General features: G+C 52.1%; 2 protein-coding genes across 3 annotated transcripts in view; one reads left to right on the forward strand and one right to left on the reverse strand.

Moving 5' to 3' along the window:
* Positions 1–451: 451 nt before the first annotated feature.
* Positions 452–5,638, reverse strand: SNRPC (small nuclear ribonucleoprotein polypeptide C). 2 transcript variants are annotated; one of them, XM_068995844.1, is made up of 6 exons: positions 5,256–5,638; positions 4,988–5,030; positions 4,529–4,637; positions 2,757–2,849; positions 2,073–2,177; positions 452–826 (listed from the first exon to the last, which is right to left on the reverse strand). In XM_068995844.1, the coding sequence occupies exons 1-6, from the start codon at positions 5,261–5,263 to the stop codon at positions 702–704; spliced, it is 483 nt and encodes a 160-aa protein (XP_068851945.1). In that variant the 5' UTR covers positions 5,264–5,638; the 3' UTR covers positions 452–701. The 2 variants fall into 2 exon arrangements, with proteins under 2 accessions (XP_068851945.1, XP_068851946.1); XM_068995845.1 differs by having other exon boundaries at positions 2,757–2,846; positions 5,256–5,632.
* A 489-nt stretch (positions 5,639–6,127) lies between these two features.
* Positions 6,128–13,854, forward strand: part of ILRUN (inflammation and lipid regulator with UBA-like and NBR1-like domains) — a 28,939-nt gene continuing 21,212 nt past the window's right edge. Inside the window, exon 1 of the mRNA XM_068996063.1 lies at positions 6,128–6,343. Coding sequence (XP_068852164.1) covers positions 6,186–6,343 — 158 coding nt within the window. The 5' untranslated portion in view covers positions 6,128–6,185. The remainder of the gene's footprint in view (positions 6,344–13,854) is intronic.

Raw genomic sequence — 13,854 nt, forward strand, 5'->3', positions numbered from 1 at the left:
GCCCACTCCAGGACCAACCCAGGACCCCACCCCGGGATCCTCCAGGACTCCGCTCCCGGAGGCTCCAAGGACCACCCTGAACTCCCCTCTGGAGCCCACTCCAGGACCAACCCAGGACCCGACCCCGGGATCCTCCAGGACTCTGCTCCCAGGGGCTCCAAGGACCACCCTGAACTCCCCTCTGGAGCCCACTCCAGGACCAACCCAGGACCCGACCCCGGGATCCTCCAGGACTCTGCTCCCAGGGGCTCCAAGGACCACCCTAAACTTCCCTCTGGAGCCCACTCCAGGACCAACCCGGACCCCCAGGGAGCTGCCCCCGGATCCTCCAGGACCCCCGTCCCAGGGGCTCCCCCAGGACCTCCATCAGCCCTGAATTTGCCTCACAGCCCAGCACTGCTCCCCACCCCTATTTTCTTCTCCAGGAGACAGTCCAGAACAAGGCGCCAAGTCCGTATGGAAACAACATCAATGCTTTATTGTTGTTTTTATTACTCAATGGGGGGGAAAAAATAGTAATACAACTGAAGAGACACCCAAAAAGCCAGACCTCGTACAAGTCAGTGCAGGGTGTGTCCATCTGCACGCTGAGGTGACAGCAGAGTCCCTCCACACACCCAGTACAAAACCCCAGGGACACAGGTCTGTGCTGTTTATCATAGGGAAGGTCCTAATATGAAAAGGCAGCTCCATCTTCACCTTTATCTGTCTGGACGGGTCATTCCCGGCCTGGTTGGCACCATCATGGGCCTGGAGGGGGGTCTCATCATTGGGGGCCCTGGCATCATTGGCATGTGTCCTCCCATGGGCGGCCTCATCCCGGGAGCTGCCAGGGGAAAAACAGGTTAGAGAACAGGTCTTGGGAGCACCAACTGCCCTGTCATCGTAGAACATGGATGGTTTGGGTTGGGATGGACCTTAAAGATTTATTTCCACTCCCCTGCCACAGGCAGGGACACCTTCCACTATTCCAGGTTGATCCAAGCCCCGTCCCAACTGGCCTTGGACACTTCCAGGGATAGGGCAGCCACAGCTTCTCTGGGCAACCTGTGCCAGGGCCTCACCAACCTCACAGGGGATAATTTCACACTGTACAGTGGGCAGGTTCTCTCCCCTGCTCCAGGGAACTCCCATTTTCCAAGTCTGCAAGCTCTGATCTGGCAGAGACGGATTCCGTTCCCTGAAGGAGCTGAGCCATCAGCACAGGAGGAATGGAGCTCGTGGGTTACACACCCATTCTGACAACATTCACTCACAAATTATTTCCAGCCACTCAAGAGAGACACGAGCTTAATTACTGATCTGGAAAGTTCATTTGGAGAAAAGTGCTGCAAACAAGCACCAAGCACCTCTGCCAGGGAAAAGCAGGCGTTCTGCTGCACAGCTCTGAAATAATGGTTTCCATCTCACTTAGCCATTTATTTTCACCAGGCTGCTGAACATCACAGATTGTGCATTTACCTTGTGCCTTTAAAAACACTTAAAGAATCCTCTCCAGCACAAGACAATAATTGCAAAGACACTTCACTACTTTCAGTGCACGTGTGTGTGTGTGCTCCCGCAGATTTGTTCTGGGAACTGCTCCAAAAATATCCCTTGAGAATTCCTCAAATGCCAGGAAGCTCAGGAGTGGAACGGATCAAAGACATTTTAGTTTACAGTTCTGATAAAGCATTTCCCAGGCCCATTGTTTCTCTGGAACATGTTCCCCTGAGACACTTTAGAGAGTAAAATTCATTCAGTGCAAAAAACGTGCCCTTTGTGCAAAACCCGAGACCTGCAGGCACCAAACTCCTGAACAATTACTGCTCAAAGCAGAGGGAGAACAGCTATGACTTCCCAAAGTCAAAATTCCAGCTGCAACAGGGGGTTGGTAACTCTCAACCAGAAGTAAAAAGGCTTTAATGAATGGTTGTAAAACTGTTGTAGTCTCTCCATGCAGGGGTAACAGTGACACAGGTGTGAACGTGACCAGCCCAGCACTGAGCTCCCAATAGATGGTGGGACAGGAAACATCACCTAGACCCCCCCACCCACCCCCCCACGGCACAGTTACCCCATCCCAGACTTACCAGGTCCGACTGGCATCATTCCTGGGGGGGGTGGGCCCATCATTGGCATCATCGGGGGCCCCCCCATGTGTGGGGCTGGCATCATGCCGGGCCGGGGGGGGCCAGCTGGACAGACACAACAGTTACACACTGGCACTCTCAGCCACCAAAGGGCAGTGCAGTTATTCACAGCACGTGGCAGTAACTAATGCCTCCGTGGCTTTACATCTGCTTCCATGCCAGCCCTGATTCCAGGTGCTAGGAAGTGACCAGAGGAGGAATATGCTGGCTGCCAACTCCAGCTGTGCACACCCAGCACAGGGAGCTGCCACTCCCAACAGCAGGACTTGGGGCTGGGAGGGCTCTGGGCCCTTCACCAGCTCAAGGGCAAAAGGTTACCAAAATGATTGTATTTAGAAAAACCAACCCAAACCAACCCACTGTGCAGTTCTAATGGAGCCACCTGCACGGGAGCCCCCATGGAATGAGGGGCTGTCACTGCTTCTGGTGGACTCAGCATCCCAGGAATCAGACACAGTAAGGACTGAACTGATCTTACACAGAACTCCCTCACACTGTGGGAGCACAAGCTCAAGATGGCTTGGCTTGGCTTCAAGCTAAAAGGCCTTTTCTTTCCAAGCTGAGGACACAAGCAATACAGCTCCAGAGGGCCGTGATCCCAGTCCCAAAGTGCCCCAAACTTACGGATGCTGGGAGGAGGTGGAATCATGGCTCCGGCCGGAGGTGGTGCCGAGAACGGGGTCGGTGGAATTTTCCCTTGCTGGAATGCAGCCGCTACATTGGGGGGGAAAAGAAAAAAAAAAAAAAGGAAAGAAAGAATCCCAGGGAAAAAAAAAAAACCAGTTACTAGGCCGAGGAAGCGCCGGGTCGCTCGTCCGTGTCATGCCCCGCGGTCACGTCATGCTGCGTGCGCTGCTGTCCCCACGCCGGACACATCCCTGGCACCTGGGGAGCACCTGAGACTCCTGGAGACAATTCTTGTTACAGCTGGGACTAGAGAGCTCCTGCGTGGATGTCACACCCCTGGGCAGGGCGGGTGGGTGGGTGGGTGGGAGAGAAAAAAATCAACCACGTCGCGGGATCCGCAGCGTTCCACCGGGACATGCTGTGCTGGAATGGCAACGGGGCGAGGGATGGGGAGGGGCGAGGAGCAGGAAATGGGGTGTGAGGAAGGGGAGAAATTCAACTGGTATTGACTGGAAGGAAGGCAAAAGATGGGGAAGTTGGGAGCATCACAAGGAAAACGGACGAAGGGATATAGAACGAGGATGAGTATGTGTGGATACAAAAATGCTGCTAGTGAGGATTTTCTTGCTATTTTCTAAGTCCATGAGAGACTTTTCTCTCTCACAGAAGAGGCACAACAACCAAGACACCTGCAACCTTGAAAAGTCTTGTTTATGGTATGGTAGAAAAATATTTTGACAATGGATGTTTTAGGATTTTGGCCAATCACCCCCAAGGGGGGGCTGATCCTTTGTCCAATTAGACTATGAAGAAAAAAGTCTATAAAAGAGTTTGTAAAATAATTAAATGAATAAATCTTGCTGCACAATTCCTGCCTGCTGGATCTTCTCTCCTCCTCCTCCTCCCTATGGCTGCAGGACACAGTAATATACCCTAGGGCCCAGGCCTGTGGTAATAAGTATGGGGAAGTCTGGACTGGATATTTTAGGAGAACTCTTCACCCAGAGGTGGTTGGGCACTGAGCATTCCCCAGGGAAGTGGGCTCTGAGCCTGTCAGAGCTCAGGGAGCAGCTGGATGATGCTCCTGGCCACATGGTTTAGTCTTAGGCAGTCCTGCACAGAGCTGGGAGTGAGATCAGTGATCCTTAGGGGTCTTTTCCAACCTGAGATATCCTACGAGCCAAGGAATGCTGCCATAAAGTTAATCTGGTGTTTGTATTTCTTTCACAGAGGAAAGAGGAAAAGGACCCTATGAAGTGACAGAGAAAACAATGCCACACTTCAGTCAAGCCTTTAAGCAGAATAAAAAAAATCACTGGGCAACTGAGGGCAAGCAACTCCAGCATGCGAAAAATGCAACAATCCAGATGTTTTAACGTCCATTTTCCTATCTTTTGGAATTCTTATCCATGCTCTTAGCATGAACGTGCCACTGCCAAGCAGCACAAGTGTGTTGTGTGGCTCTGTAGGATATCACTGAGGGCAGTGGCACCGAAAGCCCTCATGAACAGTGACATGGAGACACTGCCACCAGCCCTGGAAGGGAACCTCAGATTCTGTGTGGTAGACAGAGCCCTCAGGCTCCCCCAGGGCAGCCCAAAACCTGAGGAACTCACGATCCACACTCCAAGTTTTCACTCGTGACTCACTGAGCAAAGACTCCCCAGGGAAGTGAGGAAAAGTCAAGGTGGAAGCATGGAAGAGCAGCTGGAGGAAAGGCAGGGGAAGGAACGGGGAGGCAGATGAAGTCACGGAAAGATTGGCCTTACTTGTTTTGTCAATCAGGCTCTGGGCTTGCTCCTCCATCCATTTCTGGTAATAGTCCTTCACGTTCTCCTTGTGCTTCCGGCCACTGCAGTGGGTTTTTCTCACAGAGGGCTGGGAAAGGTCACAGAAACCCTAAGGTTACCGGGGATTCATTACGATTTTAGTGTAATTTAGCAGCATAAAGCCTGTTTGTTTCTGTGCCCAGTCAGAGGGGGGGTGATGTGCAAAACCTTTACGTAAGTTTTATCAAAACAATAAGTGTTAACTCTCCAAAGGCTGCCCTAAGCTCCCCCCAGCTGCCTTCTCAGACCCCGCCACAGCCCCGCTGGAGAACGCCAGGAACAGGGCACGTTCTCCCTCTTTTCTGCATGGAAGGGGGAAACACTAAGTAACACCGCTGTAAGCTTTATTTTAATGCTCTTGATGCACGAAAGAATTAAAGCCGAGGCTTTGGTACTCACCGAGTCATGGGTGAGGTACGTGTCACAGTAATCACAGTAAAACCTGCCGGGGAAAAGCCGGGTTATTCAGAGCCCCCTTTGCGCTGTGAGCGTTAACGGAGCCCCGGAATGACCCGGCACGGCGCCAGGCCTCAGCCCGCCCGGTCATCCGCGCCCCTCACAGCCCTGGGCTCGCGGGGAGCACCAGGACCCTCGAGAGGCACCGAGCCCCGCCCGGGGACCGCCGCCCCGGCCCCTGGGGCAGCCCCGGCCCGGGCCCCGCACTCACTTGGGCATGGTGCTCCCGCCGCCGCCAGCCGGAAGTGGCGCACACACGCAGTGACGCACTCGCGCGGCGCCGCCGTCCGCTGTTTGACCCCCGCCGGCTGCCGTAGGGCCCGGAAGTGACTACGACTGGCCGCCGGTGTCTCGTTCTCCCGCCCGGCAGGCGGAGCCGTGATGCGCTCGCCCGCCCCGGTGTGGTCACGCCACCACGGCCCGCCCCGAGACCCGTCAGCGCCGGCATCGCCCCCCCCGCCGCACAGCGCGCAGGGTTCAGTGGGGCCCCCAGCGCTGCCAAGGCGCGTCTCCTTGTCCTCCGTGTTTTCCTCACGGAACACACCCGGTGCTTCCGATCACCGGCCGCGCACGGAGCAGCCTCGCGCGGTCGAAAACTGCAGGAAAAACATCATTTTTAGGCGGGGGGGGGGGGGGGGAAAAACACCAAGCGGTCTCCCGGCGGGCGTTGCGCGTTCATTTGCATGGCACCGCGTGACGTCTCGGCGTCTCATTTGCATACGCAAACACGCGCGCTCGCCGCCATATATGGACGGCAGCGCGCGCGTGTGGGCGGAGACGGCCGCTCGCCCCGCCCCCCGCTGACGCAACGCCGCCGGGCGTCACGCGCCGCCTCATTTGCATGCGCGGCCCCGCCCCCTCGCCCCTCCCCCTCCCCCCGCCCCACACCGCGCGTGAGGTGACGCCGGCGGGGGGGGGGGCGGGGGGGGTGAGGGGGGGTGTGTGTGACGTCCCGTGCCGCGCGCCGGAGGGCGGGGCGGCGCACGCGCAGTGCCTGCGGCGGCGCGCGCGCGCACCCAGTCTCCCCCCCCGCCTCCCCCCGCCCGCCCGCCCGCCCCCGCGCGCCCCCCCCCCCCCCCCCCCGCGCGCGCGGCGCTGAGGCGGCCCCGGCCCGGCCGCGGAGCCCCCGGGACCCCCGGCCATGGAGGGCATGGACGTGGACCTGGACGCGGAGCTCATGCAGAAGTTCAGTTGCCTCGGCACCACCGACAAGGACGTGCTGATCGGCGAGTTCCAGCGGCTGCTCGGCTTCCAGCTCAGCCCCGCCGGCTGCGCCTTCTTCCTCGACATGACCAACTGGTGCGGGCCCGGGGCCGGGGGGAGGGGGGGGGGGGAGCGGGCGGGACGGCCTGAGGGGGCTCGCGGGGCTGAGAGGCCGCGGGCCCGGCCCCCCTTCCACCCGAGCGCCCCAGGGCCCCGGGCCCCGCCGGGGCGGGGGGGAACGGGCGGTGTTTGTGTTGGGCCGTCTGCCCCCTGCCCGGGCCGGCCGGGCGGTGCGGGGCCGGAGGCGGCTCCCGTGGCGGTGAGGGAGCGGGACGGGGCTGGTGCGGACGGGGCTCGACTCTCGGCCCCGGCCCGGGGTGCGGGTTCGCCGGTCCAAGGGCCGCGGAGCTGTTGGAGAGTGACGAACAGATGCACGGGGCGTGTGACCCGCGGGCAGGGAGCGGGGACTGCGTTCGGCAACGGGCTGTGACGCCCCGACTTTGAGGCAGCTTCAGAGGAAAGGAAATTGTGGTAGAAAGGCGCTGTGGAAGCCTGGAAGCCGCCGCGGTGCACGTGCGAGAGTTACCGGGGTGTTTGGGGAAAACTCAGCGTCTGCCTGTGGACTGAGGGTTTCTCTAAATCCTCTGACTCTCGGTGTATGTTTGTCTCGATAAAGGCTCTGTGTCACTGCCCAAGGAAGAAGTAGGCACAAGTTATCAGGGAAGCTGTAGCTCGAGAAAAACAGGGGAGATATTCAGTACAAGGGTGAAAACCAGAAACTAGGAGTGTTCTGGTGCAGTGAGCCCAGGAACTGTAAAAAGCATGTTGTGGAGCAGCTGCTGTGTGAGTCGAGGGGTTTGGCTCGTTTTGAGCCCTTGCACCTCTCAGCCCATCTCCAAAGTGTGTTGACCTAAAAGCTCTGCACTGTGGGGGCTGCAGGAAAGCAAACTAGTGCTGGGTGTTTCAGACACGGTGAACAGAGATCACTTAGCTAAGCTTTGCTTAGAGATAGAACATCAAACCCAGAAAGCTCGGCTTTGAAACCTGAAATCCAAGGGGAGGTCAGGATATCAACAGTTGGGAGAAAACTTGTGTGGAATTGTAGAGCTTATAAACAGTGATAAGACAACTTTGTCAGCTTTTTGCTTTTGCCTTTCCTTCCTCCTACAGCTCTGTATTGAATTATAGTGGCAAATATGCATCTGCAGAGGGAGTAAGGGAATAGCAAGTAATTCCTTGTGTTTTGTAAACTGACACAATGTGAAAGAAAGTCTCAAGGAGTTCAGGAGTTTGCTTGGAAGAAACGGTTGTTTCCCAGCAGAAGATGCTTTTCCACCTCATCCACGTGTTGGTGATGTGACTAAATGTGACACTGCACTGTAATCCTGGGGGTTCTGTGGGATTCCTGGGAAGAGCAGGGAACAGAGCTGAACCTGAAAGTTACTCCTGAAGATGCTCTGTGTAGCCAGAGTGTTCCTGGTTTGTGCTGAAGCAGCTCTTTTTCATTCAGGAATATTGAATTCTTGTTTAAAATAATAGCATTTCAAATCCAGCCTCAGAACCGAGGGCTTTTCAAATGTTTAGTTGCAACTGAAAAAGATCTAAAGTTAAAATAGCTTTAATTTCCCAACTTCAATAGTTTGGTTCTGAAAACATCAGTTTTCACATTTTTTCTGAAGCACTAATTGGTAAGCCTTGTGAATGGATGGGCACATGCCTGTTGGGTTGACGAGGTGTGTGTGCAAACAAACATGGGCTGGGACTGTTCTGAGAGGGCTCAGAGCCCTTGTGAGTGCCCGTTCTCAGCCTGGCAGGAGCTGCTCCTTCTCTTCCAGGTTGGTGCTATTCCTCGTGCTGGCGTGTCCAGTTGGCAGCTCTACCCTGTGCCCATCCCACTGCCCAGCTCCCACCCCTTCCTGTATGGCCACAGGGTCGTTGGCCCAGCCGGGCTGACCCTGCACTAACCCTGCTGTCCCTCAGCAGGGACAATCAGGACACGTGTTCCTGTTCTGGAAGCGCCTTTCCTGTGTCGTTAGGGGCCCTGTGCAATCCACGCTGCCCAGGTGATTCAGGTGCCCTACCAGGTTTGCCTTGTGTGGCGTGGAATTAGGGTCAGAACCTTCTGGCACCAGCATGTCCTGCAAATAATTTGTCTCGATGAGACCATCAGGTCACTTTTCCATGTGTTAAAGGCATGGCACATTCCTTCAGGGATGATCCCTTCCTTCTGCATCCGGATTGATGTTCACCTGCAGGAAATGGTGAGGGAGCTCATGGTGGGGTGACAGAAGTGCACACGCTGGGTATTCCAGGTTCTCTATGGCAATGTCCCGTGTGTGAGTTAATTAACAAAGACATAAATAGTTTCACTAGAACTTGTTCCCAGGTGTGAAAGCTGCTCTTTGGCAATAGCTGTCATCTCCAGACCCGCAGTTCTTTCCCCACTTTGTGTCTTACGTGTACTGTAGGGAACACTCAGAGTTTAATGTGCTTTGAAAGACAATTTCCAACAGCATCATTAGTAATTGTGGTCAACGGATTTACAGTGAATTAGCTGTACTGCTGGAATAAAGGAATTATTTTTAAATAGCTTGTTTGGCCAATCTGGGGGGAAAAATTAGTGGCTGACTGGGAAAGAATACCTGTAAGTAGCCTCTAAAAGTCCGTGTCCACTTCTCCAGTTCCCAGGAATGCCCAGTGCCCCTTTAGACCTCTGTCAGGCTTGGGCAGTGCTAAGGAACTGCCAGCTGGTTTTACTAAGTGCTTTGGGTTGAACACATGCATCCAAAGTTTCTGAGGCTGTTCCTTGATCTGCAGGAAATACAGGTTAAACCCTTTGTCTTTCCCTGGTATTTATTAAACACTTTCCTAGAGTTCTCTCAGTTTTCTGTGCTGACTTCTTGCCTTCCTGCTGCATAAATCCGATTCCTGAGATCCTGGCTATACATTCCCCAACAGCAGCACACATCACACTGCTTTACATTTAGTTATTTATTTTCCATTCAGAGAAGCTGCAGAGGGAGAGGCTGAGCTTTCGCTTTCGGCCTAAAACCAAAAGTGAACTTCTTTGTTCAAAAAGCAGAACCAAAAGTGAACTGTTTCGGCGCCAAAATGTTTCTTTCTCTGGAGGAAACCTTGGGCAGCAGAGTGGGGAGGGCATTTTGCTGCTGTTGCATCCAGGATCAAATCCCCCTCGGTTACCTTGGCTCTGCTCCTTCCCCTCCATGTGTTGGACCCCACCACAGGTGGGAGGGAGGGGGCTCGTGGGAGGGATTTTTGTGGTGCAGCGAAGTCCCACGTGCTGCCTGCAGCTCCACAGTGATCTGTGAGATGGGCAGAAGCGAGTCTGAACCCCTTTGGCCTTGGCCTGCCTTCACAGGGAGCTCCTGGAATTCCATAAAAGTCATCAGATTCCTCTAAAGCTGGTGTGGAAATTGTATTGGGAGAAGAAAAAGGAATTATTTTCTTTTAATTGGAGTGTGTGCCAGCTTTGTGAGTGAGAGGCTTGGAGCTGCTCTAATTCTGTGAGAAAGTGAATTAGTTTGATGTGGCTAATGGTGGTGGATTTAAAATCCATATTTTAGTGCAGTTGGCTCAGAGATTCCCAGTTTGGAAGAACTAATGTATATTTCAGTAATTTACATGTAATATTTCTTTACATTCTCTTTTTAGCTTTTGTTTAGAAAGCTGAATTTTTATTAGAGCAGTAGGTGTGATATTTAATTGAAATGTGTCAGATAATAATGGTTTCCATTGTGTGTGGGGGGAAAAAAAGCATTATTGTAACAAAGCTTTTTGGATCCAGCTTTAGGTGAAAAAGGTCATTATTTGTAAGGTTGTCAGATTTCTTCTGGAGATCCTTGTGTTTTTCTCATCTGTTTAGGAGAATTTGTGGCTGTGTCATGGTTTAACTAGTACTCCCAAGGTGATGTTTTGCATGAAGATTAAGTTTATCTCTGAAAATACTGCAGAAATCTGCAGTAGAACCTAGTTCTGTCTTGTGTCAGGTGTGGGGCAGTTCTGTGCTTAAATTGCCTTATAGATTCACATTTCCATCCCTGTGGGTGGGCTGTTCAAATTCTTTATATCCAGTGAAACAACTGTATTGCCCAGAAGTGGATGTACTTGATTGGGGATTTAGCTAATAGGGGTTTAATTGCTTTTCCCGTGACTTATACTAAGTGTAGGTGCTACTCACCTACAAGAGAAATAGTTCAGGTATATTTGTGTAAGAAGTCAGGACGCTCAGAATTTAACAGAACAGACCCGGTCAAGGGGATTTACTCACACAGGGTGTGGTTCCCACAGCGGCTCACATCAGCATTGCTCCTGATTTTTAACCTCAGGTGTTTGCAGATGCCTGCAGCATGCAGGTGTCCTTCTGAAAACAGATGTTTGGGCTGCTCTTCAGACTGAAGCCATGTTCTGACAAATGTGAGGAAAACTTTCCCTCTGCTCTGTATGGACCTCGAGCTCAGTTTTGACACCCCTTCCCTTTGGTGGAGAATCCTCGTGTCATGGAGGGGGCAGGAGACCTGATTTTCCAAATAAATCATCCTCCCTTGGGGATGCCTGTGGGTTTTCATTCCTCAGCCATCATCCATGGAGCAGTGACAGCAGTGGGTGGGAGTTCCTGTTCCTTTGCTTCCCATCATTATCAGGTGATAGAGACCAGAGTCCCATGTTCCTTCTGTGACTCAGTACACGTTTGTTGAGCAATCTGTGTCTTGGTGTGACTCTGGTCGGGTTAATATTTGTTTATGGTGACCAGCTGGGCCAAATCTCGTGAAAAAGCTTGCCTCAAAACATTGATTGGGTGTTGATAAGCTTTAGTAGGGAAGAGGGAAGCTGAGGCTTTGGACTTGGTGTCCCTCTTACTCTAACCCGGTTGGTGACATGCTGTTCTCACAGGCAGAAGTGGCACCCCAGAAGCAGATCTGGTGGCTGCTGATGTGCTGTCACCAGGATGTCAGGACAGCGTGGGGAGCTCTGTGGATTGTGGCGGGTGCAGGGTCGTTTACACCCTTGGGCTGGGGAGGGAAAAGAGGTTTTAAACTGTTTGGTCTGTTGTGGCTCACTTGATACATAGTGGATATGTCTTAGTGCCTGTGAACCACCGCAGACTGCTGCCTCTCTGTGTCCACAGCTGTCTCCTAGTGCTACTAAAAATAACAACATTACAGAACTAAACAATTTAAAAATATTTTCTTAGAAGCTTTTATCTAATGCATAGAAAAAACCAAACCTACACCTCTCCTCCGGAGCAACTCAAATGTTTGACCTGATTATTTTGAATGAAATCTAGACTTTAAAGAAATTGTATTTATAACTGTGGAACATACTATAATTGTGCTCCAAGGCAGAAAGCATTTAAAAATTTGGTGCTTGTGGCATGGAAACATAAGCAGGTAACTGTAGCAGAATTGGGTACAATATAATTTTGGTCCAGCTGAACTCTGCCTTACATGCCCCAACTTGTTCTCAGACAGTTTCTGTAGCTTAATCCCCCTTCACTTTCCTGCAGACAATTATAGATTGGTGACATAGTTTGTACCGAGGAATTGGCAGTTACAGAATCTCCTGTGTACTGGCAGCTCCCAGTGACTTTCCACTGGGAAGAGCTGTTGCCTGTTTTCAGTGGCAGCTCCTGCTGGGACATTCTCGGGATATTTTACCCCCCACTTAAAGCTGCTGGGACCATCTGCTTTGAGAGGGATCAGCTGCTGGGGATGGTTCTGAGGGCTCCTGCTTGTAGCACCATCATTGTGGTGCTGCTGTTGGGCAAGGGGTTGTGCTCAGGTGTTTTACTGTGCTCAGGTGATGTGCTCAGCCCTGTGCTGGTATCTCGAGGTTTCAGCAGCTGCTCTGGGTGTTTCTGTGCACGTTAAAGCCGCTCAGGGAAAGTGAGTTCCTTTGATGGTTTGGTGCTCTGAGGATGCTGTGCCTCTCCTGTGGGCTCTCAGTTTCTCTCCTCGTGCTGCTCCTGCAGACACAGGATTGCTTCTGTTACCGCAGGTTTCTGTCTTCTTCCTAGAACACCCCACTTATGTGTGGAACTGCTGCTAAGACAATGAAATGTTTTTCTGTGTCTTCATGTGAAAAATACATAAGCTATAAATTAGCCAGCTCTTTCCCCCTCTCTCCTTCATCTTAAAGCTTTCAGCTTCTCTCAGTGGTCCTTTTGCATCATCAGACATCTTCTAAGGTAGTTTCCCAGCTTCATATGTAGAATTTAGTGTAACTTTAGTGTAGTAGAGGTCAAGAACAAAGAAAACTGACACAAGTTTTGCTTTCAGAAATTCTGTCTGTTGAAAGATATTCACTGATTAAAATTCCAGTCCTTCAAAACATCTTGAAACTTTGCACTTAAGTGCTATGTGTCATCCCTATTGAATGTTGGAATTGAAAGCTCCAGGTGGAAGTGCTTCCCTGCAGCATGATGTGCACGTCTCTTCCCCCACCCCCTTTGGCCTTCTCCAAGGCTTGGAGTGAGGCATCTCTTGCTTCTGGAGCAATAGAAGCTGTTAGAGATGTCCCAGCCTGGAGTATCAGCAATCCAGGTCCCCAGGAGCTGGGCTGAAGAACATCCAAATAAGATTGTGGAAACGAAGAGACAAAAGGGGTTGCCTCACTTGGATGTCTCCCATACATTTTTAGTCTCTCCCCCCTGTATCATGTAGAGAAGTTCCATTATTTGGGAGTGAGAAACTGTCCATCTGCTGCACTATTTGTTTTTTAACAATAGACACCTTATGGGGTGCTGTGGTGCCTGGTTACACGCTGCATTTGGAGAGTGAGAGGAGGTCTGTGGAGGTGGAGACTTGAGTTACAGGAGTCCAAAGTGTCGTACATCACATGTTCTGTGCTGGAGATTTTATTGTGCTGTTTAGCACTGCCCAGTGTCTCTGCATTGCATATTTCCAGAAGATGTCACCTGAGTTGCTTGGCTCATGACAAAACACTGCACCCTGTGAGTGCTGAGGGCACGCAGAGAGCACACCTCCCAGCCCAGGCACCTGCCTGGCTCCTCCCTCCCTCCATGGGAGAGACCTTGGCACCTTCCTTACAATGACCAAGTCCATTTGTTACCTAAGAAACGTTGCTGGCTGTCTCTGCATGACCTAAGGGCTGCATCCCATCTGAAATTCCAAATGGAAGGTGCCCTGGGTGTTGCAGGGAGCGTTCTGTCCTCTGTGTTCTCCAACAGCTCAGGAGAACCAGAGCCCTGCAGTGTTCCCCAGGAGTGTGCTGTGGGCAAGGGCAGGAGCCAGATAGAGGGAAATTTGCAGGCTGGATTTTGAGCTTAAGTTGTGATTTGATTTGAATTTTTACCCCCCCAAAAATCTGTTCTTTAAAAAAATTGCATCTTTTTCTTTGGCTCTCTCGTCAAGGAATTTGACAATAAATGAAAGCTTGCAGATTCCTGTAACATTTATAGTTCAAATTCTAATGTCTCTCATCTTGTATGTTCAAAGCACCTGCTTGTACTGCTTTTCTTTTGAGATACTGAACTTCTCTATGCTGAAAGAATTCCCCATATTCTGGGGAGCAGAGGGCCTTGGGCCCATGCCCTGCTTTGCTTGAGGCCTCAGCAGCCTTGGTGCTTC

This window comes from Aphelocoma coerulescens, chromosome 26, assembly GCF_041296385.1.
Source record: "Aphelocoma coerulescens isolate FSJ_1873_10779 chromosome 26, UR_Acoe_1.0, whole genome shotgun sequence".
In the NCBI taxonomy this organism is placed as follows: Eukaryota; Metazoa; Chordata; class Aves; order Passeriformes; family Corvidae; genus Aphelocoma; species Aphelocoma coerulescens.

What these genes read in the sequence shown, in the direction of transcription:
- SNRPC (XM_068995844.1), bottom strand. An exon ending in CGTACCTCACCCATGACTCG is followed by an intron (nt 4,638 to 4,987) that starts GTGAGTACCAAA and finishes GACCTTTCCCAG; the next exon opens with CCCTCTGTGAGAAAAACCCA. An exon ending in TCCACCTCCTCCCAGCATCC is followed by an intron (nt 2,178 to 2,756) that starts GTAAGTTTGGGG and finishes GTGTCTGTCCAG; the next exon opens with CTGGCCCCCCCCGGCCCGGC.